The sequence below is a fragment of the Cystoisospora suis genome, assembly GCF_002600585.1.
Source record: "Cystoisospora suis strain Wien I chromosome Unknown contig_272, whole genome shotgun sequence".
Lineage (NCBI taxonomy): Eukaryota > Apicomplexa > Conoidasida > Eucoccidiorida > Sarcocystidae > Cystoisospora > Cystoisospora suis.
The window spans coordinates 2,640-25,669 of NW_027153074.1; the positions used below are offsets into that span (position 1 = coordinate 2,640).

Here is a 23,030-nt window from a genome sequence, read left to right on the forward strand (position 1 = left end):
GTCGCTAACGGAAAATTCACGCTCCTGAGTAGTGTACTCGCACTGCTTGGGTCTTGTAGTCTACTAGTGATCTAGATATAGGTGGCCTGTAGAAGTTGCCTCCGGCAACATACCTCGGAATCAGCGCTGCACAAAAACTATCGGAGAGCGTTGTTCGCACAACTGTCTCCTCGGGGGGGGGTGAGTTTCCTGGGCAAAGCAGAGCCAGCCCCTCCAGAGCGGTGAAACAGCGCTCATGTCCCTGTGTGAAGGCGTTGTCTTCTGCTACAGAGCCAGCTGCCACTGCTTGGGTCTCCCTCCTTTGATTTTCGAGGACGGGCGACGCAGGCCATGGCTCCACACCACACCCGCTGCTAAGGCGCAATAATAGAAAGAGTGCCCCCCCTTCAAGCACTTTCGCAGCTGCCGTGTCTTCCGCTGCCAGCCACAATGTAGTCTCGCCACCACTGACAAACTACAAGTTGCGCGCAGGCCTTCTGCAGTAGAAGCGGACATCAGGATCTCTCGCCTGCTTGCGTCCTCGTCGAGCTAGGTGAGGAAAGCGACGCCCGATTGCAACCCCTGGGGCAGTGTACCGACTCTTTCTCGCCAGCTGCTGAATGTAATACATTCAGCAGGTGCTGCTGCATCTTTTCAGCCTCGGCTGCCACTCGCTGCGTCTGCTGCCCAGACAGACCTTGTCCAAGAAACCTATGCGCCTGTCTTGGCCTTCTCTCCGGCCGCTCTCGTGCAGATTCTCCGCATTTTCCGAGGCGCCCGCGACCAGGGAGCTGCTCAGTCCCGGTGTGGCCTCTTCAAAAGCTGGGGGCCATTGCGCGTATCGCACCGGCTGATCTTGACCCTCTGCCACAAACGCACTTCAGGGAGAGATTTCTTACAAGGGGCTTCAGCAACCGTCTGTACAGCAGCGTGACGAATCAGCCCGTTGGAGGAGCCGCCACCTCCGGCAGAGTTGCCTTCGCGTGTCCCTACTGCCGCGACCTCACAGTGAGTCCACACATCCTCTGGATGCCTTCAGAAGGCCTCTTCTCCCCCGCTCTCAGTTTCGCTCGCTGGCCTAATACACCACAGCGGAGTAGCGGTCCGGGTGGCCCAGTATTAAAGCGTCTCAAACTTCGATGTATTGCTTACAGAGGCCCGGGTCGGGTTACTCCTGCTGAGCGCGATCCGAGTATTATGAATGTGGTGGCGTGCATGGCGTCACCTGCGAGAAAAAACTGTCCCCACCACCAGAACACCAGCGGCGGCTGGTACCTGTCCGCTGACGTCTCCAACACGCGCTCTCACAGTTTTCAGACGACTTCTGCAGGTGGACTGTGCCTCGTGAAATTGTCGTTTCCGCTGTCGTGGAGTTACGGCACAACCTCTCTGAACGCCTTTGTGGTGGTGGTTTCCTCAGAAGCTCGAGAAGAGCGACACGAGGACACGAAGGCACCGGCGGGACAGAAGAGGGAAATAGCCTTGTCTGTTCAGGTTCAAAGTTAGTCGAGTGGTCTGCGGCTCTCTCTCAGACAGTCAGCACTTTCTCAGAAACTCTCACTCGGCTGTCAATGTCACCCATCCACCGTCGGGACCACTCACAAGGAACCATCTTTTATTTTTTCTTCCTGTGGCCCTCATCAATCGTGCACAGCTCAACTCAGCTCACCCCGTGTCCAAAAAAACCATGAGCACTCTTCCCCGCTAAAAATTCTCCAGCCTTCCATCATGCTCAAACGCGCTAGATACCTCTCCGTAATGCAGCCGCCTTCTACTCAACCGCGCTACATAGCTCACCGGCGTGCGCTGGGTATGGAGATCGTAGGAAACGTTTGCGCCGCTGTACGAGTCGGGTGGCGTATTACTCTGGTACTGTGTGTCTGTAAACGCGCTGTGCGTAGGCGGAGTTTGGTACGGCGGTACGGACAAGAAGTTGCGGCGGCTCTGCCCGATAGCGGTGAGGCACCCCTGGACTCGTACTGTAGGGGTCGCCTTCTCGAAAAGGCAGTCTGTGGCCGGGATACACTGAGTCGTTCGACCTGAGCCACTTGCTGCTTTCGCACGGGAGGCCACCTGCGGTGAAGCATCACCGGCGGAAGACACGGATTTGCCCGGTGAGTGCCCCATACTTCTGAATTCCCACGTCGGTTCTGGCTGTCCCGTGGTGGGAGAAGGTCTGGAGTCCAAAGCGAAGCGCACAGAGAGAGTCAGTCACGACCGCGTGCCGGTGACTTCTCGCACTAGGTCTCCGGATGGTGGCTGCCCACTGGGGTGACCAGTGGTTTGGCTCGACAGTCCCGCGGAATGCAGAGACAGAAGCCGCATCGGCTAATTGAAGTGCGGCACTTTGATTCGTGACGCGTGACAGCTAATGCTCTACAGGGCCCTGAACGAAAGGGTACGGGACCACCGGAAGGGGGGGAACTGCAGAATGGATTCTGACATCTGCCGCCTTTCCGCACACTCCTCAACGCAGCGATGTAGCGCTTCCGTGGACGCGTCAACTCCGCGCGAGTTAGTGAGGTGCGCTCAACCAGTGTCCTCTTAATACTCGTGTGTCGTAGTACGGCAGCGTCCCCGGTGGGTGCTATTGCTCGCCGACGTGTCTTAAAAGAATAGAGTGTCGTTACGACTTCCCGATCCGTACGCGAGTTTGCGAGGCTCTGAAGTTGGATAAGAGGAAAGCGACAGCCAGTCTTCTCTTCCAGATCTTCCCTGCCGTGTTCCTCGCGTGAACGGGGCTTCCGAAGGCGTGTCCTGTGTAACAAGTATGGAGAATGAGCGGCAGGCGGCCAGATTGCAGGCGGCGGCCTCAGCCTCCACAGATATCGATGTCCGCGCCGGTGCTGCGGACATTCCTCAAAAGAAGACACCGGAGTCAGAAAACCTTCCCCTGCTGAAAGAAAAGCTTCACAGCCCGCCAAGTGAAGACCACCAGTCCGGACCCAGCCTTCACGCAGCATCATCCCGATCCCTCGGGTCAAGCACGGTGAGATGTAGAGCTCTGCAAGGGGAGTCTGCGGCGCCTATATTGTCTGACACATTTCTTGTCTCGTTGCCGTGGAACTGGGCTCCTCTGACATCAGTGTATTGTCTAGAGCGGAGCGGCAGTGGCAACAATACTATGTCGACCCGCCATTCCCTCCTCATCATCACACTCGTTGTTGCCCCTCCGCGACTGCCGAATGCATTTTAGGGAGCGGCCACGGCGATTCCTAAGAGTTCCGGCATCCTCGCCCCCTACAAGTAAGCCCCTCTTATCTAGCCCAGAGAGATGCTGTGCGTGGGCGTACTTCAGTGGGTTTGTCCTTACGAAAGCTGTGTGATAAGGGCTTGTGGAGGTTGCCGCCAGCCTCGATACGCCGCTCTTCACCTATGTGGTATGGCATTCACTTCTCCAGGTTTGCGACCCGACGCGATACTGCAATACTCGTTCTGGGGACGTTCGCCAGCATGGTCGCCGGGTGCATTCACGTAAGCGCACACAATAGCCTTTCTCAAGGGGACTCAGAAGCCACGTAGAAACCTCAACCTCGGTGCACGGAGACATGCCATCGTGCCTCGGGTCGATCAGTCACCAGCCCATTCTCTGTCTGGAGGAGACAGGCGGTTGAGTGTCCCTGCCATGGAGAAGGAGATGCATTACACGATCCCCCTGAACCCGGTAGGGCCGCATGGCGGTCTCCTGACGCTACTTTCTTAGGAGGCGTTGCTGTCGCCACTGATACAACTGCACCTCGGGCCTCTCGATATGAGCTAGCACGCGGCAGGTCCGGTCGCTCGTGTCGGCAGTATTCTGGGTCGCGCTGTCCCGCTTCACCGTCATATATCTTTCTCCGTTCCCCGACCTACCCGTTCACAATGCGTGGTGAGCGGAATGTTCTCTCGAAAGTCTGGCCATCTCCGGTAAGCAAAACTCACTGTTCCTGTGTCCAGCCGGCGTTCGTGCTGATATTCGGAGATCTCATCAACCAGATCAACTCCGGGCTGGACACAGACTACTACTCAATGATTATTGGATGGTTGGCGGTAAGTGTCTTGCTGGTTGTAAGCCATTGTGCAGCGCCCTCGCAACAGAAGCAGGCTTCTTTATCTGAAGCTTGCAGGCGTGACCGCGACTTCGAGTGGGGCACCCGTGCCTCACCCGGTCCGCGTGTGTAGCCAGCAGCAGTTGTCTTCTTGTTTCCGCTGCATGGTGGTCTGCCCCCCGGTAAAGGTAGTTGGTTGAATGCGGGTTGCGTTGGCTTGCCTGACTCACACCTGTTCGGCTGGTCTGCTACGCGTAACGCACGCCCAAGGATGCGGCTAAGCCTGTGTGTGTGTCCTGTCAAGGTGATATGCTTTTTGGCCTCATGCCTGGCGACAACCTGCTTCGAGTCCATTGCAGACAAACAGGTGGCGAGACTTAGAGAGAACTACTTCGAAAGTATCATGTGGCAGGCAAGTGCGGTTGGTTCTTAGTACGGGTTCCGTATAACGCTCTGCTATGCAGGAGCACGTCTGGTAACGGTGAATGGCGGCTGCCGCCAGCCAACCGTCCGCCGGAGCACGCCCCCCGCAGCAGCCCAGGGAATGATGCACTGCGTGGGCCTTCCGTGGTGCCAATGCAGGACGTCGCGTGGTTCGACACCCATGACTCATCTGCACTCATGAGCCGCGTGGAGGACGGTATAGTCGCGATCAGGAATGCTATAGGAATCAAGCTCTCCATGGTACGTACCAGTAATGCACATACAGCACGTATGCGAGCAGGCGGCAGTTTGCTTGCCAACTTCCGTTCTCTATACCACTGTTCGTAGCTTCCGGAAGGCTGTGTGGGCACTCAGCTCATAGTCGGTCCTAGCACCAAACTCCGCACTAGTTACGGTCTCTCAGACTGAGTTCACGTACCCTGCGAACCTGGTGGCGCGGTCTTGATATTTCCATTGCTTGTTCACCCCTCTCGAGTCCTGTCGCTTACCGCCCCCTGCTATCCCTGCAGCTGATTCAGTTTATCGTCGTCGGAGCTGGTGGTCTTGTTGTTGCCTTCATTCGCAACTGGAAGCTCGCAGGCGTTGCCGTTTTTGGAATTCCTCTCGTAGTGGGCTTCGGCTGCCTCTTCGCGTGGGCCGTGGATCGGACCAAAGAAAGAAGTAATTCCGGACGTCCTGTGGATTCTTGTAGAAACGTGTATGATGTGCCTCGTGTTTCTCACCCACACGCCCCGACTTGGCACTGGCAACCCGACGACGGATGCATAATTTGTGATAAGCTGCCGAACTGGCTGCCGAGCCATCTAGTGCCTCTGTCTTTTCGCCGCCGTTTTCAGAAAAGCGGGACCGAACAGGTTCATAGGCACACTTCGTTTCCTAGGAAATTTTGTGACGCTGATCCTGGTACACTGACGATCAGCACAGGCCCTGGCACTCTTTTCTTTAAAAGAGTCCTACTGGGGCGCCACAGCCTTCGCTCACCTGTGATGCCTGACTCTCCAAGGCACATCTGCATACGGGGACGCCGGCCAGGTGGCGGAAGAGACTTTGTTGTCAATCAAGACTGTGGCGGCACTTGGAGCTGAGGACTTGGCGGCGAAGTCGTACGAAGACAAGCTGCTGGACGCCGAGAAGACCGGTGTTCGGGGTGGTTCTGTTGCAGCAGTTGGTGAGTGTGATTCGAGCGTCCTTGGAGATAGTTGTCTGCGGCAGCCACGTCGCAGAAAGTTACTGTTCCCTAGAAGAGCCCTACGTCCGACGTTCTGTAAAGCGCTCACGTGCAGCTCGATAAAACTAACCTGTCTCGCGACGGTCTAGACCGAGCTCACGTTCCCTGTTGGCGGGTGAACAATACGACACTTTGAGACTTCTGCGTCTCAATGAGAGGAAGAGCGCGTGTTGTCACATCCATTCTCGGCCCGCTGCCCAGCGCCAGCAAAAGCTCTACAGCGCTTGCCCTATGCCAATCTCAGGAAGAGTTTTGAAGGATATGGCCTTCGGGATGTGTTGATAGCCACTCGGAGGACGTTGAAAACGGACGCGCTGACAGTCTTACTCTCCAGACCGAGTCTGGAGCCTGACAGCATGTATGCTACTAGGGGATCTGAATGGCGGTCTCTGAAGATCCGGCAGCGCACGGTAATGTTATCTGGTCCAGACTAGAGAGAGGAATTGTCTCTGCGGTGCTGGACAGCAGCAAGCGCTATGCGGGCTAGGGGCAGAGGGAGAGAAGCCTCATGACCTGTAGTTGCGACTGCGTTACTCCCCAAGTCTTTTCCGGCTGCCGCTCCGACTCTGCCCGACCGCTAGATGCGCTCCGCGAAACTGTGTGTTTCACAGGCATAGGCGGCATGATGATGTCTCTCTTCCTCATGTTCGCGGTGGGCTTCTGGTATGGGGGGCACCTTGCTGCGAAGAGCAAAGAAGATACGCTTAATGGTGAGCGTAAGGCTATCCGATCACTGATTTAGCTTCTTAATAACGACCGCGATTATTGCAGGCGTTATTGTCTACTGTGCGCACAGCCAGTTGTTGAATTCTGCACCACGGCTTTGTCTCGGCCCGAAACTGCAGAAAATGTGGGTACTCGTTGACGATTTGGCCAATCTCTGGCCGTACGGTCTTCAGTTCCCGGAAAGGCAGGAATCGGTCCGAGTTCGAATTGAAGCTTTCCTATCGAGGTGACCTACTTACCTGTAGACTACAGCATCCGAACGCACCGCGGCAGATCACAAGAGAAAACTCTCTTAGGCCACCCTTCGCAACCAGGGCGGCCGTCCTGAAATTTTCCAATCTTGAACCAGCTAGTTTCTCCGTGCTTTACATCAGGGTGTTGAAATCTTGTGCTGCATTCTGCGTGCTTGAAATTAGTGGCATACACGAACCAGTGGAAGGGCTCTGACGATCCGTTCCTGTACAAGCGTTTCCCTGTGTGTCTACTCAGGAGAAGCTGATGTTGAAGAGTTCCGTGGTGGTGACGCTGTCGCTGTCTTTTTCTCCATTGTGATGAGCGCGTTTGCAATCGGGAATACTATATCAAACTCGACCGCCTTTGCGAATGTCAGTCGCGGTACACGGCCTCAGGCAGGGCTGCGATGAGTAAACGGTCATCATTGGCGTCTTTGTACGCACCAGCTCCGGGGCTAAAGAAAACCTACACACCTCCAGCTGCACAGTGGACTGGTGTTAGTACAGAAGAAATCTACGGTATAGTTGCTGGTAGGAGGCACACACGACCAGCCTGCACATTCGTCGGTATTCAGAACGAGTACGATGGGTAGAGCGAAGCCCCCGTGCCGACCGCGAGGGACAGTTTCGCCGATAAACGGGCGAAGTAGACGGCTGCCGATTCTGCGCTCGGTCAGACCGATGAGGCTGGAGGCAGTTTCGAGCTAACGGAACTTAAAACTGCGTGACAGGTATTCGGCTGTCTGCAAATGCTTTCTTCTCAGGGAGTCGCAGCAGCGGAAGATTTAGAATATCTTGTCCTGGCCGAACCCCGCGAAAACAAGAGAAGCCAGTCAGCACAGGCAAGTGGAGCTAAAGCTGTGCGTGTGCTAGACCGTTGTTGGTGGTACGCATGCCCGCTCGCATTCAAGGTATCGACAAGCTCTACAAAGCAGCCAGGCAGTCTAAACGGTTTGTCTCGCCACGCCTCTTCTCGAGAGCCTCCGCCCCCTTCTTTCCTGGGCAAAGGGGTACTGGCCTCTCCGGAAGAGAGTTGGGACGGCGTCAGTCTCTCCGCCGGCGCACACGGCCGCACGGTGCATATCCGTATCAGCCGGGATTTGCCGCTCCTAAACTGCGTGTCTGACTAACGTTGAATATCTTTCTCAGACCGGTGTACCTTTGGATGGAGACATTGTTTTCGAGAGGGTGCGGTTCGCGTATCCGACTCGGAGAAAAACGCCCGTCTTTTCGGATCTCAACATGCGGATACCGGGCGGCAAGACTGTTGCCCTTGTCGGCCTATCAGGTTCGCACAGCTCGAGTGCCGTGAGGTAGTGAAACAGGGAATGCTGAGGCAAAGGCAGTTCTCGAGCGGTGCTTCGTGTCGCGTGCTTTTGGTCTGAGCTGTAGTGTTTCGCTGTGAAAGAGAGCTTGTCTGGACACTTCTCGTCTTCCCCCAGGTTGTTCTTGGGCAAAGCCAGAGTGTGTCCGTCGTGCTCTCACAGGAGAATGTAGGCGCGCCCGGGCATCCGGGTCACTTAGATCAGATTGAGCCCTCACTACATGTAGCACTGAGAACCTCCCACGCTACGAGGTGTGTAATTGCAGCCTGCAAGTGCGCCTCTTCGTTTTCGCGCCTTTTCTTAAATGAGAGGGGTCATGCCTCAAGAACACCTGCGGCCCCAACTCTCCGAACGGTGGTGCTGCCTGCAGGTTGTGGAAAATCGACAATTCCGCAGCCGCTCATGCGGCTGTACGAGACGGACGCCGGCCGGGTCACCGTGGGCGGCGTGTAAGTTGCAGCTGTGAAGTGGCCTCCAGAAACGGAGTATCCCTGTTGATCTTGAGGAAAAGAAATCTCTTTCGCAAGCTTTTTATCGATAGAGCAGACCGGCATAGCTGAAAACCAAGACGGTGGCCGCCCAGCACCCTACACCAGGAGCACCGGGGGAAGCTTCAAGTGGTACACAGACGGGCAGCATTCCGTCAGAGTCCAGGCAAAGGAGAGAACGCCCGTCAACTTCCTCTGGTCTAGCCTCGAGTGCATACGCGACATTGCACGTGCTGGCGCAGGGCGATAGCACCAGGCTTGGCAATGTGCTTACGCGCCCGTCCGTAACGAATACCAAGCGTTTGGAGGCACGCAGCTCAGTGTATGAAGGCGGCACATCCAGAGCAAGAGAGAAGCCCGTGAACTCAACGATGGTGCTTCTTGCTCGGGATGCTTCTGCCCTCCTGTCGCTGGTACTGTAGGTGGTGACTCTTCTGCGTACTCCGTTAGTCGTCTCCCGCGCATCACGGCACAAGTGCCTGCAGCCCCGCCCTCCACGTAGCGTTGGTATAGGGCGACGGTTAGTTTAATTTCCACAGCGTGCAGCAGCATTGAATGGACACTGGTGACAAGGGTGAGGCAACTTTTCTGGCCGCGCGTGTCTAGCGGGCGCACGTAACGATGTGAAGTCCTTTCTGAATTCACAGGTCGATCCGGACCATTGACGTCAACTGGCTGCGCTCGCGCATCGGCATCGTAACTCAAGAGCCCATACTGTTCTCCTGCTCGGTAAGTAGAGCGCAGGCAAAGACGGAAACTAAGTGTCGCTGCTCTAGCGCGAGGGGTGGTTGTTGCCGCTTTTGATAAGGGTGCTGACGCCCGAGGGAAGAGTGGTTGCTTACCGCAGGGACTGGTAGGGACACGCAGCGTATTCTGATTCGAGCAGCACCCACGGGGAGTAGGCGAGTACTACAGAAAAGTGTCCTAGGTTACATCGCAGAGCGTTTTGTGGCGGATCCGCCCGTGACTGCTTTCGTTAGAGCCAGCAGAGTGAGAATACGAGCCCGGCTATCGGAAGACGTAGTGACACAGTCGTCCTCAGTTGTGTTGGACTGATGGAACATGCGTAATGCGCTGTGCTGGCGTGAACCCATCAGAAGACCCGCGCGCAGAGCTAGCATAGTTTGCCAGGCGCCTAGCAACCGGTCTCGCGTTCGTGATGCCTCATCAAGTATCCCTCTCTGTGGGGTCAAACTCTGAGTGCCAGAAAGCGAGAAATACTTCAAGTTATGCATCACTATACTGAACAGGTGCCAGGCCAACAATGATCCAGTCAGTGGATTCCGTATTCCAGCTGCTACTCAAGGGCACTAAAGTGCAGATGGGAAAAGCGACAGACGTAAGCGTGAGGATGATTTGCACTGATGACTACACGCCTTCGCTGGAGACAGAACAGAATAACCACGCGCATTCAGATATGGTCGCTCTCTGCCTAGACGACAAGAGCGCACAGGGGCGCCAGTAACGCGCATTTCCCTGCAGCCGTAGGTCAGAGGCCTCCGTCACGTAAGACACACTACGCAGACCACCATCCAGCGCCAAGCGTACCTGACCCTCATCTCCCACCGAGGAACATAGTTGTCTGCAATGCAGATAGGAGAAAACATTCGGTTGGGATCGCCGTCTCCGGTCACGGACGAGGACATTGTCGAGGCAGCACGGCAAGCCCGAGCGGATGGGTTTGTGCGCCAGCTTCCTCAAGAGTACAGAGCGGAAGTTGAGACCTTTTCTAATCAGTTGTCGGGAGGCCAGAAGCAGCGTATCGCAATCGCGCGAGTCCTGGTAAGCAGCGGAGAAAACAGGCAAATTCACTGGGTTATAGCCACTTCCCTTGCAGCTGCCGGTGTCGCAGCTGTCAGGAACACCGGCAGGCTGATCAATCTGAGTCGTCCACACGGCTGCTCCTTTCGCATGGAATGTTAGAATGTACATGTCACAGAATCTCCTCGCGTCGCTTATATGCAGTGGGGTCGGCTCGAATGTCGGGAACTGAAGTCCCAGCTGTAGTAAGCCTTCAGCAGGCCGCCGGAGTTGACGTTCAGAGGGCATGGAGTAGTACAGGCTGTGGCTCTACAACTGTCTCCGGAAACGGCACCGCTGTCCGGACGGAGCCTTAATGTACGGGAGAGCACCCGTAGTTGTGCTGGAAAGAGGCGTTCACTTTCCGGGAGACCCAGGAAGAGCAGTTTGGAACCGCTCGATGGTCACTGCACTGGTGGGTGACGTGACCACCCATCTCGGGCGATGAGGCTGCTCTCCGTGTTTCCGGCTTCGAAAGTGGCCTACGTATTTGGTACCGCGGGTTCCCCCGTACTCAGGCTGAGGGCTGATCTTCGCACCATCCAGTCTCCTGGCAGAGACTCGCAAGCAAGCGAGCCAAGAACTTACAGATCACAACCCGTTTTTTTTCGCGGAGTGGTGACGGACAAGAAATATTCATGTGTCACCGCTGAGCAACACCAGGATAAGAAGTGCCGACAGAAAGAGGACTACCCGTAGCTGTCAATCGACGCCAGGAAAGACGCCAGTGGACAAGCTGAAACGCGGCGGCAGAGGTGCAGAAAAGTCTGGCATGCCTTGGAGAGGTACTAGTGCTGCGTATGGCACACTCGCCAGCTCTACCCGGCATATCGGAACGACATCTCTTTTCCTTTACTGCAGGTGCGCAAGCCCACAATTCTCATACTCGACGAGGCAACAGCCGCACTCGACGCTGCGTCTGAGAAAAGTGTACAGGTATGTCAGGAGATCAGTGGGGCTAGTTTTACCAGGGAGTGATGTGTGGTTCTGTATTGCGCAGGCCGAGGCAGGAGAATGCAGTGTGCCGTGAGCCCACGCACAGACGAGGGGCGCCCCGACCGAACGATCGAGACGGAAGTCACAGTGTCTGCGTGTTGATGGTTGACCTGCAGGACGCTATTGACGCGCTGCTGGCCAATGCAAACTCCACAACTATCATCATTGCTCATCGTCTGACCACCATCCGGCGCGCAGACCTCATCATCGTGCTGGAGCAGCGTGGTGGAAGAGGTGCCGTTGTAACCCAGCAGGGTACTCACGAGGACCTCATGCGGGACCAGGTTAGCTCTAGAAAGCCGAGTTACACTTGCTGTGTTTTCCAACATGTGAAACTAAGAGCGACAGCCTGCCTCTATGAGTCTGACTGCTGTCCCCGTGTAGGCTGCGGCCGAAAGATAGCTGACAGGATGGGCTCCCACCGGGCTTGCCAGAAAGAAGATAGCCTTGGCCCCCACGCCCAAACTGCGGCGAGACAGGGCTGTCCGGTGCTTTGCAATATCTTTCTACATGGTTCCCGTTTTTGCAGAACGGCCTGTACTATAACCTTTGCCAGTCTCAAGAAGTGGAGCTACAGAAAGATCAGGACGACCTGGAAGGCAACACTACAACGCCGCAGATTAAACAGAGCAGCGGCGCCCCGTCGGTTAGTCCTCTGGAGCACCTTTTTTTTCGTGAACACGAAACACTGCTGGCGATCCCGTCTAACGAGGAGACAGAGACAGAAATTCTAGTTTTGGTAGGAGCCGTGCCTGGCTCCGGCTCAGCTCTTGGGCAAAACAGATGACCCAGCAGAGCGCTCTCCCCGTTGCCCCGGGAAAGTGGGTTTAGAGATCAGTCGTCTTGTGGAGGCCGAGCACTGATCTAGCAAAGTATGTTTCTGTGTGCACGCCTTCCGGCAGGTCGCCCTGTCTCAAGAAGCACCCCTCATGGAGTCAACGGAGGGCCGCGGTCGCGCTACAAAGAAAAGGACGAGTACGAGGACCTGAGAACTCTGGAACGCCTGAGCGCACTTCTTCCGTGTGCCATTCAGACACCCAGCGGTACCAAACAAGAAAGTTCACGTACAGAGTTTGAGAGTGCATCTTTTTGGTAGCTAAGCTATTTACTGCTATGAGCACATTGCCGCCATCAAGGGGCACATGACACTAGTGGCGTCTGTGAAGCAGCTCGCCTTCGGTTTGCCCCGCTATTCCTCTTGTTACGCCGGCAGGAGCGCTGAGCAGACTCTGTCCTTGCTGGCCATGGAAAAAGTCTGCCGAAGAGTGCGGGCCGAGGACTGTCTCCCAGCTGTACTTGCTTTCTCTGCTTCGCCCGCACTGGCCAAGTGCGATCGTATGTGCCATTTCCTCGGCGGCGGCGGGGTAAGCAGCCTCTAGTGTTCAAACACCATGGAAGGCCGCCGACTAAGTGTCAACTACATGCCACCGGAGAGGTCACGTTAGCTAGTCAGCCGTTCTATCACGGCTGGTAGTAACGTCGGGAGTCTTCACTCTGTCACACTGTTCCTCAGCAGGCAGAAATGACGGCCGAGAGAAAGCCGAGTTTGTTCCCTTCGCGGTCCAAACAGTCGGTAGGCCCCAGCCGGTCTGGTAACAAGTATCGCCCGTCTGTCCAGGCGCCGTCTTCGGAGGGTTCGTGAGCATACGGAGCAGGCTAACTTCTCTGTTCTCCTGGCGTCCTCCTGTGTCATCACAGAGAACTCACTTGTTGCCTTCTTTTCAAGGACTGGCTTCAGCTCTAGAACCGGGCCTCTCGTGTGAGGAGCTGGGCACAAGTCTCGTGAAAGTGTCCTGAGAAATTGATGGCAATCTGGTCATCCCATCAAGCAATTCAAAATCGTCATGTGGTGGCAGTCGTCGAGACGAACAGCCCCTCCACCCCCGGAGGCTCAGTCTTGAATGCGTGCGTGTTACACTTGTAGCATTTGCTTCCCGGCTTTTGGCGTGGTTTTCGCGCGCGTTATCGGAGTATTCTTTGATACTGATCCCGAGAGGATCAAGAAAGACGTAAGCTTGCAGATGTCACTATCCGAGCGGAGTTCTCCGAATATATGCCACCGCCGTGTCGTGGCGTTCCCTTTCTGTTACGGTCGTAGTTTTGGTCACGGCTTTTTGTCAAGCCGTTGAATATTTGTTTTGTGCTTCTTCCGTTCCCTACCGCGTGCACGTACCGCCATGGAAACAAAAGTAACGATCAAACATCAGCGACATCTTCTTCACAGTGGACACTCCAGAGCCATAGGTTCTCCAGCTCCCTGCAAGGAGAAGATGCACGCCGGCCTTCGCCGACCGTGAGCTCCTGTGGCGGTGAAGCTGGTGGTGGGGACCAGTCTGCTTCGCAAGATGTCGAGAAGCGCCCATAAACTCAAACACAGACCAACAGGGTGCGCTTTGTATGTGCAGGCAAACTGGTGGGCGTTGTTGTTTCTGATTCTTGGCCTTATTGATGGGGTGCTGGAGTTTTTCAAATTCTTCACTGTTGAATATATGGGATACAAGATCATCACCGCTCTACGCAGCAGGGTCTTCGTCGAGGCAGTTCACCGGGAAGTCGCCTTCTACGATCAAAAGCGACACGCGGCGAGTGAGTAACTTGCTGATATGGAAAATCTTGGGTTATCTGTGAAGGTAGATGTTGCTGGCTGCTTGCGCTCACACGACCGAGTGCTAAGCTTTTGCACTTCAAACGCCAAGCAACATCAGTGTAGGTGCTCACTTAGAAGCAGCCCACCTTGTCACTGTCTGAATGCCGATGTTTTTCATGGTCTTCGACACTTGGTGTGTGTGGTGCGCCGAATTCCAGTTCCCTCTATGGTCTGGACAGTGGTCCGTGTACTGCTAGGGAAGGGGTTCACACATCGGACCCGCCAAAGAGATTTTGTCGATACACTACCCGCAGGCACCAGTCTCACTGCACTACTAAGCAGGCTGTCTTTATCTTTGTGAGACGAGCGTCCCTCTCCGCTGGTAGGATTTTCTCGCGGAGAATGTTAGGACTGCTGATCTCGAACATAGGGCTTGAGACCACGTCTGAGCAATGGAGCTGTAATGTTCAGAGCTGAAAAGGCCTTGCATTTCTTTGCGTACTCGCTCGTCTTGTGTTGCAGCCTCTGTCGTCACCGTGCTCTCGAGTGACATTCCTCTTGTGAAGACTGGGAGCGCGGGTAATTTTGCTGCGAGTGTCCAGGCCATAGCGACCATGGCAGCGGGTAAATGTTGACCTGGACAAGCGCCGGTTGACTTCGTCACTGTGACCGGAATACACTTTGAGCGGCCAAAAGAAGGCGCGGCTGACGGGTAGAAGCAATCCTGGGGATGATACTAGGGGTAAACCCTGGTGATGAAAGCGGGTTGCTGCCGGGGCCGAGGTTGGTTCTGTCTCGCTGGTGGTGCAGTGTATATCTCGGTATGGCATACAGAATGAGGTCGTCTTCTTTCATTTGGCCGACGCGATCCCCTGCCTCGTGCACCCCCATTGGCCGGCTGCGGTGGCTTTTGTAGCAGCAACTCGTTCACCAGATGGTCGGCAGACATTCTTCCTCCAGAAAAGGAGGGGCAGAGTTCCGCACGGATCTGTACAAGTCTCCACAGCTGCCCCGATCGTTCCTTGGGCGACTGGTGAGGGCGTTTGCAAGGGCACTCCGTCCCTTTCCATGCATATGAACATTCAGGCGTCGGCTTGGCGTTCTACGGGGTAGCGCGATTAGCGGCTGTCGTGCTCGCGTGCTTCTGCGTTCTCGTCCCCGCGATGATGGTGGACACGCGTTTTGGACAGTATGTTTGTAAGTACTAGCCTTCTGCCTCTCAAGTCAACAGTAGAGACGGACGCGGTGCAGGAGCATGGCCGCACTGTAGGTCGACTGTCCATGGCTGCTGCCCGAGTTCGAGTCAAGAGCGTCTGAGATAGCTGACGTCACACCGGACGGGCGGGCGAGCACCAGGCGTAAGAAACAATCCCGGGAGTCTTTTGGCTACGAGGCCTTAGCTCATGAGAAAGAATCTCTTGCTGCTGTGCGAGAGAGTGTATCTGCAGCAAATAAAACAAAGAAAAAAGACGGCGTGAGAGAAGGAAGCGATCCGAGCACCCCGGCAGGTGTCTTCTGCGAAGTCATTGCATGCCACCGCGTGATAGCGGCGTTCGGGCTAGAGAAGGTCGGTACACAGCACCGCGACCGGCTGGTTACTGGAGGGGAGCGGCAGCTACTTTGCTGCGCATAGCTATGCCGTAGTGGAAACGTTTTTGTTTTCCGAGCAGTACGTATTGCCTCCGCCACTGAAGTACAACCCCTACAGAAATAGGAGACACGAGCAATACGCATTGTGGACTTGCAGTGCCGGCTGTCTTCGTAGAGTAGGTGACACACTTGTGCCCGCTCGCGCCCCCAGTGGTGTGCGTAGTGCCTGAGTTGCTTACTGAGCAGCTATTTCCGAAGCAGGCAACCCCTACCCCCTGGGCCGCCGAGCTTCGAGAAAGCTGCAGTCTTTCTGTATACCCACTGTGGTTTACCAGTCGTCCAAGGGCGACACTGTATGGGCGACGCGACAAGGCTCACCGGGCGATATCACGCACGCTATGGCCTCCTGCTTCTTGTTAGTGTCTTTCTCCGGCAGAAGGGTGTGAATCGCGGTGTTGTAAGAGCTTGATGTTTTCAGGTACATGCACACCGAGTCAAGCTCGGTTTCAACAAGTTTGTACGTGCATTTAGGTAATAAGGGAATCATGGTCGATTCATGTCGTCCCAAGCAGTAGAAATGCAAGAAACCTGGTCGGTTTCTTCATTCAGTCTAACTGAAGCCAGTCTGGCTCCCACTATCAGTCAAGGCTTGGCAGCCTGAATCATTTAAGAATGGGCAGGAAAGCATCCTCCCCATGTCGAAGTAGGCCGCAGAAGAGGTTAGTCGACGGCCTGCACACAAGAATGGACAACGTCGCCGGGGTCGTAGTTGGAGAGTCTTTGGACTGGGGTACTCGTTTTGTCCGGTGGTTGGTGTTGGCAGCATTTCCTGGCCGAGTACAAGAGAGCTGTACGGCATGATCTGGAACGAGTATGGAAAACAGCTGCTTATCTTGGTCTAGTCTGGGGATTCAGTCAGGTATAACAGCGAACGAATCTGCTGATTCACATGGCGCTTTTCGGCCCTCCCGTGTAGTAAATTGTGAAACGTTCATGAACAAAGTGCATCCGTTTGCCTTCTCGTAGTTCGTGCAGGATAGCCGCAGCTACAGTTGTGCCAAATGCTTCGGTTAGCCTAACTGTCTCGCCGTCCAGTAGTCGTCCCGCTGCTGCGCCGGTCCCCCACCCATTTTTTCTGTAGCGCTACGTCTTCACGCATCGTGGGTGGATTCTCGTAGTGCTACTTTAGGTTTGTGGCGACTATTGTCGTGTCTCCAGACCGATTAAAAACAAGAGACTGCTCGGCGAAAGAAGTGAGGCCAGCTAATCGCCGGATGACTGTCTATTTCCGTGCGTCTCACTGCAAACACAAAACAGCAGGTCATCGCCCGGTACGGACACGGGTTAATCAAAGCAGATGACTAGCGGCGAACAAGGCAAGGGCTTCGAGAACTACACCCCCCCACCCAGGGAGGAGACAGTGAATCAAGAGACCCTGTAGGATGTACGACTGACTGCCTGGGCGTTCCTTTTTTTGTATGCGGTATGCAGGGCTCACAGTTCCTTGTTAATGCGCTGGCACTTTGGTATGGAGGGAAGCTTGTAGCCGACGGCTCTACCGAAGCAACAAGTACGCTTCGTCCAAGCTACAAGAACACACGGCTAGGAAAGGAAGCTCACCGGCAGTGACGCTCCCAACAAACAGTCATACGGTGCACTCGAATGAAGCCTTTTGCAGGTGGGGCTTTCTCTCAGGACTCTCTAGACACTGTTAAATTACTGCTGACGGCTGTGTGTTGTTTTCTTTCACGTCTGGTGCTTTTTCCTGCCAGCGATGATGCAAACGCTCTTCGCTTTGGTATTTGCTGCCAATGGCATCGGACAGACCGTCCTTGTCGCAACAGATGCAAAAAAAGCCAAAGAGGCTGCTGGTCGAGTCTTCGATCTGTTGGACGGTGTAAGGGCAGACTGCAGGAACACGTGGTCAGAGTCGCCTTGTATCATATGTTTGTAGTGCAAGCTGGAAATGTATGCGCGACTGTGCCTGTATGTTTCGGATATCAATCTTCAGTATACCTTGCGCCTGCCCCTAGTATACACAGCAAGGTAACCCCAATGCAGCCAACCTGTGTATCTACTTGTTGGGGATCACGGGGGATGGATCGGCCCCATGTTCCGTGACCGTCACCCACCGCCTAGGTACACTTGACCGGTCGATGGGGGAATGCATTTCAGGATGAATCACAAAGCCTCTCTCCCGTGCAGGTGTGAACGTGTAGTGCCTCTTAGCAGACGTGTGTAGCTGAATCTGAAACCCGAGCTCTCCACTCCCGTTTTCGAGAACGCCGTCTCGCCCTTGTCGGTAACCCCCTAGAGAGCGTCAGCATCTTTGCCGATGGGACGATCAGGCAAGTTGCACTACGGTGCCACTTCCTTATGTCGCCACCACTGATGCAGACTGAGACCTTGAGTGAAGAGAGGAATTGTGGAATCGCGGATAGCAATGTGTCAGTGCTGGCAATGAAGTGAGTACCAAACAACTCAGGGTCGCTTCACAGGCGCCTTGACCTACGCGTGTGCTGTTCGCCCAAGACTTCCAGCATTGACACGAGGGACTCTGGAGGTGTCCATCTAGTTCCCAGCACTTTCCAAGGCGAGGTGGTCTTCGACAAAGTGAATTTTGAGTACCCAGCAAGGCCTGGAGTGCCGGTGAGTCACAAAACACCATTTCCGTTCACTGCGCCGACATGCGTGAGGTGTCTGCGCAAGAAGGTCTCTGTTCTTGTTGAGTTGATACTCTTATGGTGGCCGCAGACGTACACGTTTGTGCATACGTGTCTGCCGAGACCCAGATCGCAAGCTGTAGCTAGGACGGCTTTAAGGAGATGAGTGGTCGCCGTGCTGTTGATTTTCGGTGGATTGGTGTCGTGTCACGTTACATAGATGGCCTAATAGGCGGTATTGCTTGCTCGTTCTCCTCCTACCCCAGTTCCTGGCTTGCGCCATGTTGTTCACGCACCGGACGGCGCGTCAAAACTCTTCGTGGTAACATAGGAGGAGGTCAGAAATCGGTCCAGCGCGCTGGGTGATGTTTCTGTACTTTTCGTCCTACAGGTATATTCAAATCGGTCCAGCGCTCTGGGTGATGTTTCTGTACTTTTCGTCCTACAGGTATATTCAAATCTCAGCTTCACCGTGAACCCTGGAGAAACAGTAGCGCTTGTTGGAAGTTCCGGCTGTGGGAAGTCGACAGTCATTCAGCTGCTCGTAAGAATCGGTCGACAGGAGGCGGCAGCCCTCCTGCAGAGTGGCATATGTCTATTCATTCGCTCGGAGGAATGTATGAAGCTCGCTTCCTGAGTCCCGCCACAAGCACTAAACTTTCGTCACTTCTCCCACAAACCGCTGAGGTCCACAGGGCCGCAGCGAGTCAGCCTAAAACGGTGTGTAGCCATCTGCTGCCTGCCGGTGATGGTCGGCTGATCAGCTGACGCAAAAACGTATATATGCATTCGGGTCAGAGGTAGCGCGCTAGCTAGCTGTGTGTATAGTCTTTTGGGTATGCTGCTCCACTACGCAGAAGAGTTACACAGGCACCCAGGGAGCTGCGCAAGCTGAGCCATGTATCTTATCCACTACTTCAGAGTCAACGTCGGTCGGTAACAGCCCTTTCAGTGCAGCAGTCCACCATGCCACTCGTAATACTGCTCGCGCGCTAAAGATACATCTGATGTCGACGCAGAGACCCGTGCACATACTCGGTGCAAGCGAGTGAGTGCCGCCCAGTTGGCTTACTGCAAGGAACATCCCGGGTCCATGCCGTGCTGCCCAGGAGCGATTCTACGATCTGGAAACGGAAACGAGAATTCCCTTGCAGGATAGCGCCTGTGGAGAGCACCGGGTTTCAGGCGGATCCATAACTGTGGACCGCGTCGAGCTGCGCAGTTGTAATTTGCGGTGAGTCAAATCCACGTCTGAATTCCATCAGTGCGAAACACTGAGGAGTAGCCAGTTTGCTTGTATGCTGTTTCCGGTCCCAAGCGGTGACCGTGTCCCCCGGCGTGACCGGACATCTGATAACGATGGACATGACTTGCAATGAGATAACAAATATAGGCACGCACATACGAATAAAGGCAGACTTGTCTGTGGAGGCAGGGTCGAGGTAGGATCATAGGACGACTTGTAGTACGTAACATGGAAATGTGTCGGAAAGGAGAGAAAAGCTTTCTTTTGTTCGTCGTCGTAACAGGCGGCCGTCTTCGTATGTGACTCTTCGAGTTATGATTTAGAATTTCGCTTCTTTTTTTGTGCTTTGCATATTACTTCTCTTCCTTTCTGATGAGGATAGGAGCTTGAGAGCAATGATGGCCCTTGTCAATCAGGAGCCTGAACTCTTCAACATGACGGTCACCGAGAACATCCGGTACGGGAGGCCTGACGCTTCTCAGGTAAAAATTTTTTTTGTCTCCAAGGCATTCCCCAGTGCGACCCGAATTGTAGTTGGAGAGAGAACAGCACGTGATGAGCGAGCTTTTGCCCAACCTACACGTACATGTACGAATACATCTCCGTTGTGCCTTCGCTAAGCAGTTCTGAATGCATGCTTCGTCAGTGCTCGGCCGAGGGATCTGCAGGGTAATTAGAAACAACACATAAGAAGGCCAACTGCAAGGGAGTGGTCATCAGGAGGCTGTCGAACTCCAGAGGTCTGGGTGGTCATCAGATGATCAGGTGAATTCCACTGTGTCACACCACGTGAAGAGAGGAGTGGTAGAACGCGTATATATGCGGCAGGCGGGTCTTCGACTGAGAAAGACTTTGGCCCCGCTCGCAGAGCAGGGTAAGTATGAGAGAGATGTTCTAAAGCATGACGACAGGACGTAAGCGGCGTGAAGGGGACGCTGAGGGCAGAGGGCAGGGAGGAGAACCTACATTGTACTGAGTACGAACAAGGCGATTATGCTGTGGTTCAAGTCATCGAGAAAAGGCGGCTTTTTCAGGTGTCACTCGTCCATCCATATCTGTCGCCAAGCGGGCAAAACCATGCATGGACAGTCACTACACGCCGTGTTTCCTATGTCCTAGGAAGAGGTGGAGGAAGCTGCCAGGCAGGCAAACGCGCATGGCTTCATATCAATGTTTCCTTTGGGATATGAAACTAAAGTGGGTCGTCGCGGAGAACTTTTATCTGGCGGTCAGAAGCAAAGAATCGCAATAGCTCGGTGAGACATTGCGTAGCACCGTCGATTTTGCAATCTCATGTGGCAGACACCAGGTCTGCAGTTGTGAGTATCCTTGACTCCTTCGCTACATACATTTCATTGGAGTCTGCGTCGAGTTCCGTAGTGGTTGTTCTGGCATTGTGAGACTGGCGCCAGATATCGAATATCATAGATGACTGCCGAACTGAAGAGCTGGTGATGCTTCAGTCGTCGGCGTTCGATTTCCTGGTTTTCTGTCGAGTTCGAGTGCAGTCATTCATTGTAATGGACCCCTATAGAGTCACTGAAATCTGCTTCATCGAGCAGTACATCGGTGCTGTGAGAACCGTGAGCTCCCCGTGCTGGTGCAGAACTCCACCTACTGAAAGATTTCTCGTGTAGTTTTCTCTCAGCCAGCGTCCTACCCCGCGCCCGTCACCACGGATCATGAAGCAAACAGAATACCGAGGAGACCTCAATCAGAAGGGAGCGGAGAAACTGTGCTCATCATCATAGAAGCTTTCTGGTTTTTTTCCACGTCAATCCAGACACCACCAGTAGATCTGCAGATATATCAGACGCTGCGTGCGCTTGTTTCGGTTCAGGAACAAATCCGGATACACACGTGCATGCCTTAAGTGTTTCTGCTACTGTCCTGACGTATGTTTTTCGTAGCCCGGGTGTGACGTAGGGACGTGATGGCAGTGCAGGTTTTTTAATCGTAGGCGAAAGGAGAAGCGATTCCGACTGTACGCCTCTGAGCACCAGGGACAGTTCTTGCTGCATGCCAGTTCGCTGCTGCTTGCAGGGCAATACTCCGAAATCCTCGAATCTTGCTTCTGGACGAACCCACATCTGCTTTAGATGCCATCTCGGAACAGAAAGTCCAAGAGACACTCGATAGAATTGTCCGGTCTTCATCTCAACGAGTGACGATTGTTGCAGCCCATAGGCTGTCGACAATCAAGAACGCAGGTAACAAAGTCCACTCTAAATACTGTTGGTGCAATTTCAATTCGTGAAACAGAGTTCGAGGTCGAGAGCTCTTCTTGCGTACACTTACTCTGCCTGGCCTTACTTGCTTTCATACGAAATTCTGTGTCCGGTCTGTCGCCTAGGCTCGATAGCTTTTTCCCAATCTGGTAGTGGCTACAATGGGAACCATTTGAATCAAGCGAACGATCTGTACGTATGTGTACGTGTATAGCGGCGGTACATACGGCTTACCCGAACAAGCTCGGCTTTGTGCAAGTTTTCTCAGCTACAGAAGAATGTTTCACACTCGGGGCCTTTTTAACTATGCCTTCGGACAGAGACTGCGAACAGAAGTCTCTCAGCTTCGAAAAAGAAACGAAAGAAACAAAAGAGACAACTACTGAAACGAGCAGAGGCGATTTGGTGAATCCCGTAGCATTATTAACCGGTTGAAGCTGTCCGTAATGTCGTGGGATGCGTGTGTGTGTGTGTGTGTGTGTTTGTAAACGCCTTCTGGCCAACGAATGCAGACAAGATCATTGTGCTAAGCAATCCTCACCGGAGAGGTAGTCGAGTTGTCGAAATGGGGAAGCATAGGCAGCTCATGAAGATTCCTAACGGAGTCTATAAGCACCTCGTCAATATTTCGCATTATACGGAGGGAAGATAAATAAAGAGATAGGTAAGTTTCCCGTCGCTGTTCCAGTTCTTACGTGTTGACTGTCGCGGGGCTACGGTTCCCGTTCCTCAATGCAAGGCACCATGTCTTCACCACATTGTTGTTTTCGTGACCACGCAAAGCTTCTACAGCATCAAGTACTAGCACTACTGAGCCCGGCCATATCTGCTCTCGTGCTGGGACTTCCCACGTCTATCTCCAAGATCAGGCTTTTCTTGAAGACAGTCGCTCTGAGAGATGTAGGGACACACTGTTTTGGTTAGCATCATCAACACCTTGCGTTTTTTCGTTAGTCTGTTTGGCAATGTGTTCCGTCTCTTCCTTTGAGTGTCTTTTCTCATGGTCTCTATCTCAGACCTTTGTGCCTGGGAGAACCGAATGACCTAGACTTCGCCACAGACAAAGCCTTTAGAGGGAATGGGTTGGAAAAGCCGAAGTTCTATAATGTCGTGGCATCATGCGTATGTGTAGTCCTAATACCCTTTTTCCTAATACGTCTATACCTTCTTTCACATGGATTGGTAGTGGATAAAGAATGGATGATTTTTTTTCCCAAAAGCATGGCGTTCCGGCGCCCAGACCCTACAACTTTCCTCTACAGCCTCCGCGAGTCATGCTCAGTGAATCCCTGCTGACTCCCCACTTCCCCTGAAGTTACGTGTGAGACGAAGAAAGAGCAATCAAAAGAGTAACTAGCGTTCCGCTCATTTGCCTTCCAGCAGCATGCCGAATATAGTGCCGCGTTTTTCACATCAGCCCGTGACTGTCTCTTCGTTTTGATACCGAAGTTCATCCTGCCCCCACACTG

General features: G+C 54.1%; 1 protein-coding gene across 1 annotated transcript; it reads left to right on the forward strand.

Moving 5' to 3' along the window:
• The first annotated feature begins 15,484 nt into the window (after positions 1-15,484).
• Positions 15,485-22,795, forward strand: CSUI_000694 (abc transporter transmembrane region domain-containing protein). Its single transcript, XM_068060925.1, has 10 exons — positions 15,485-15,600; positions 16,248-16,343; positions 16,916-16,994; positions 17,197-17,321; positions 18,536-18,631; positions 19,197-19,321; positions 19,716-19,815; positions 20,453-20,589; positions 21,377-21,543; positions 22,074-22,795. Exons 4-10 carry the CDS (start codon positions 17,199-17,201, stop codon positions 22,211-22,213), a joined length of 888 nt encoding a protein of 295 aa, XP_067927096.1. The 5' UTR covers positions 15,485-15,600; positions 16,248-16,343; positions 16,916-16,994; positions 17,197-17,198; the 3' UTR covers positions 22,214-22,795.
• Positions 22,796-23,030: the final 235 nt, after the last annotated feature.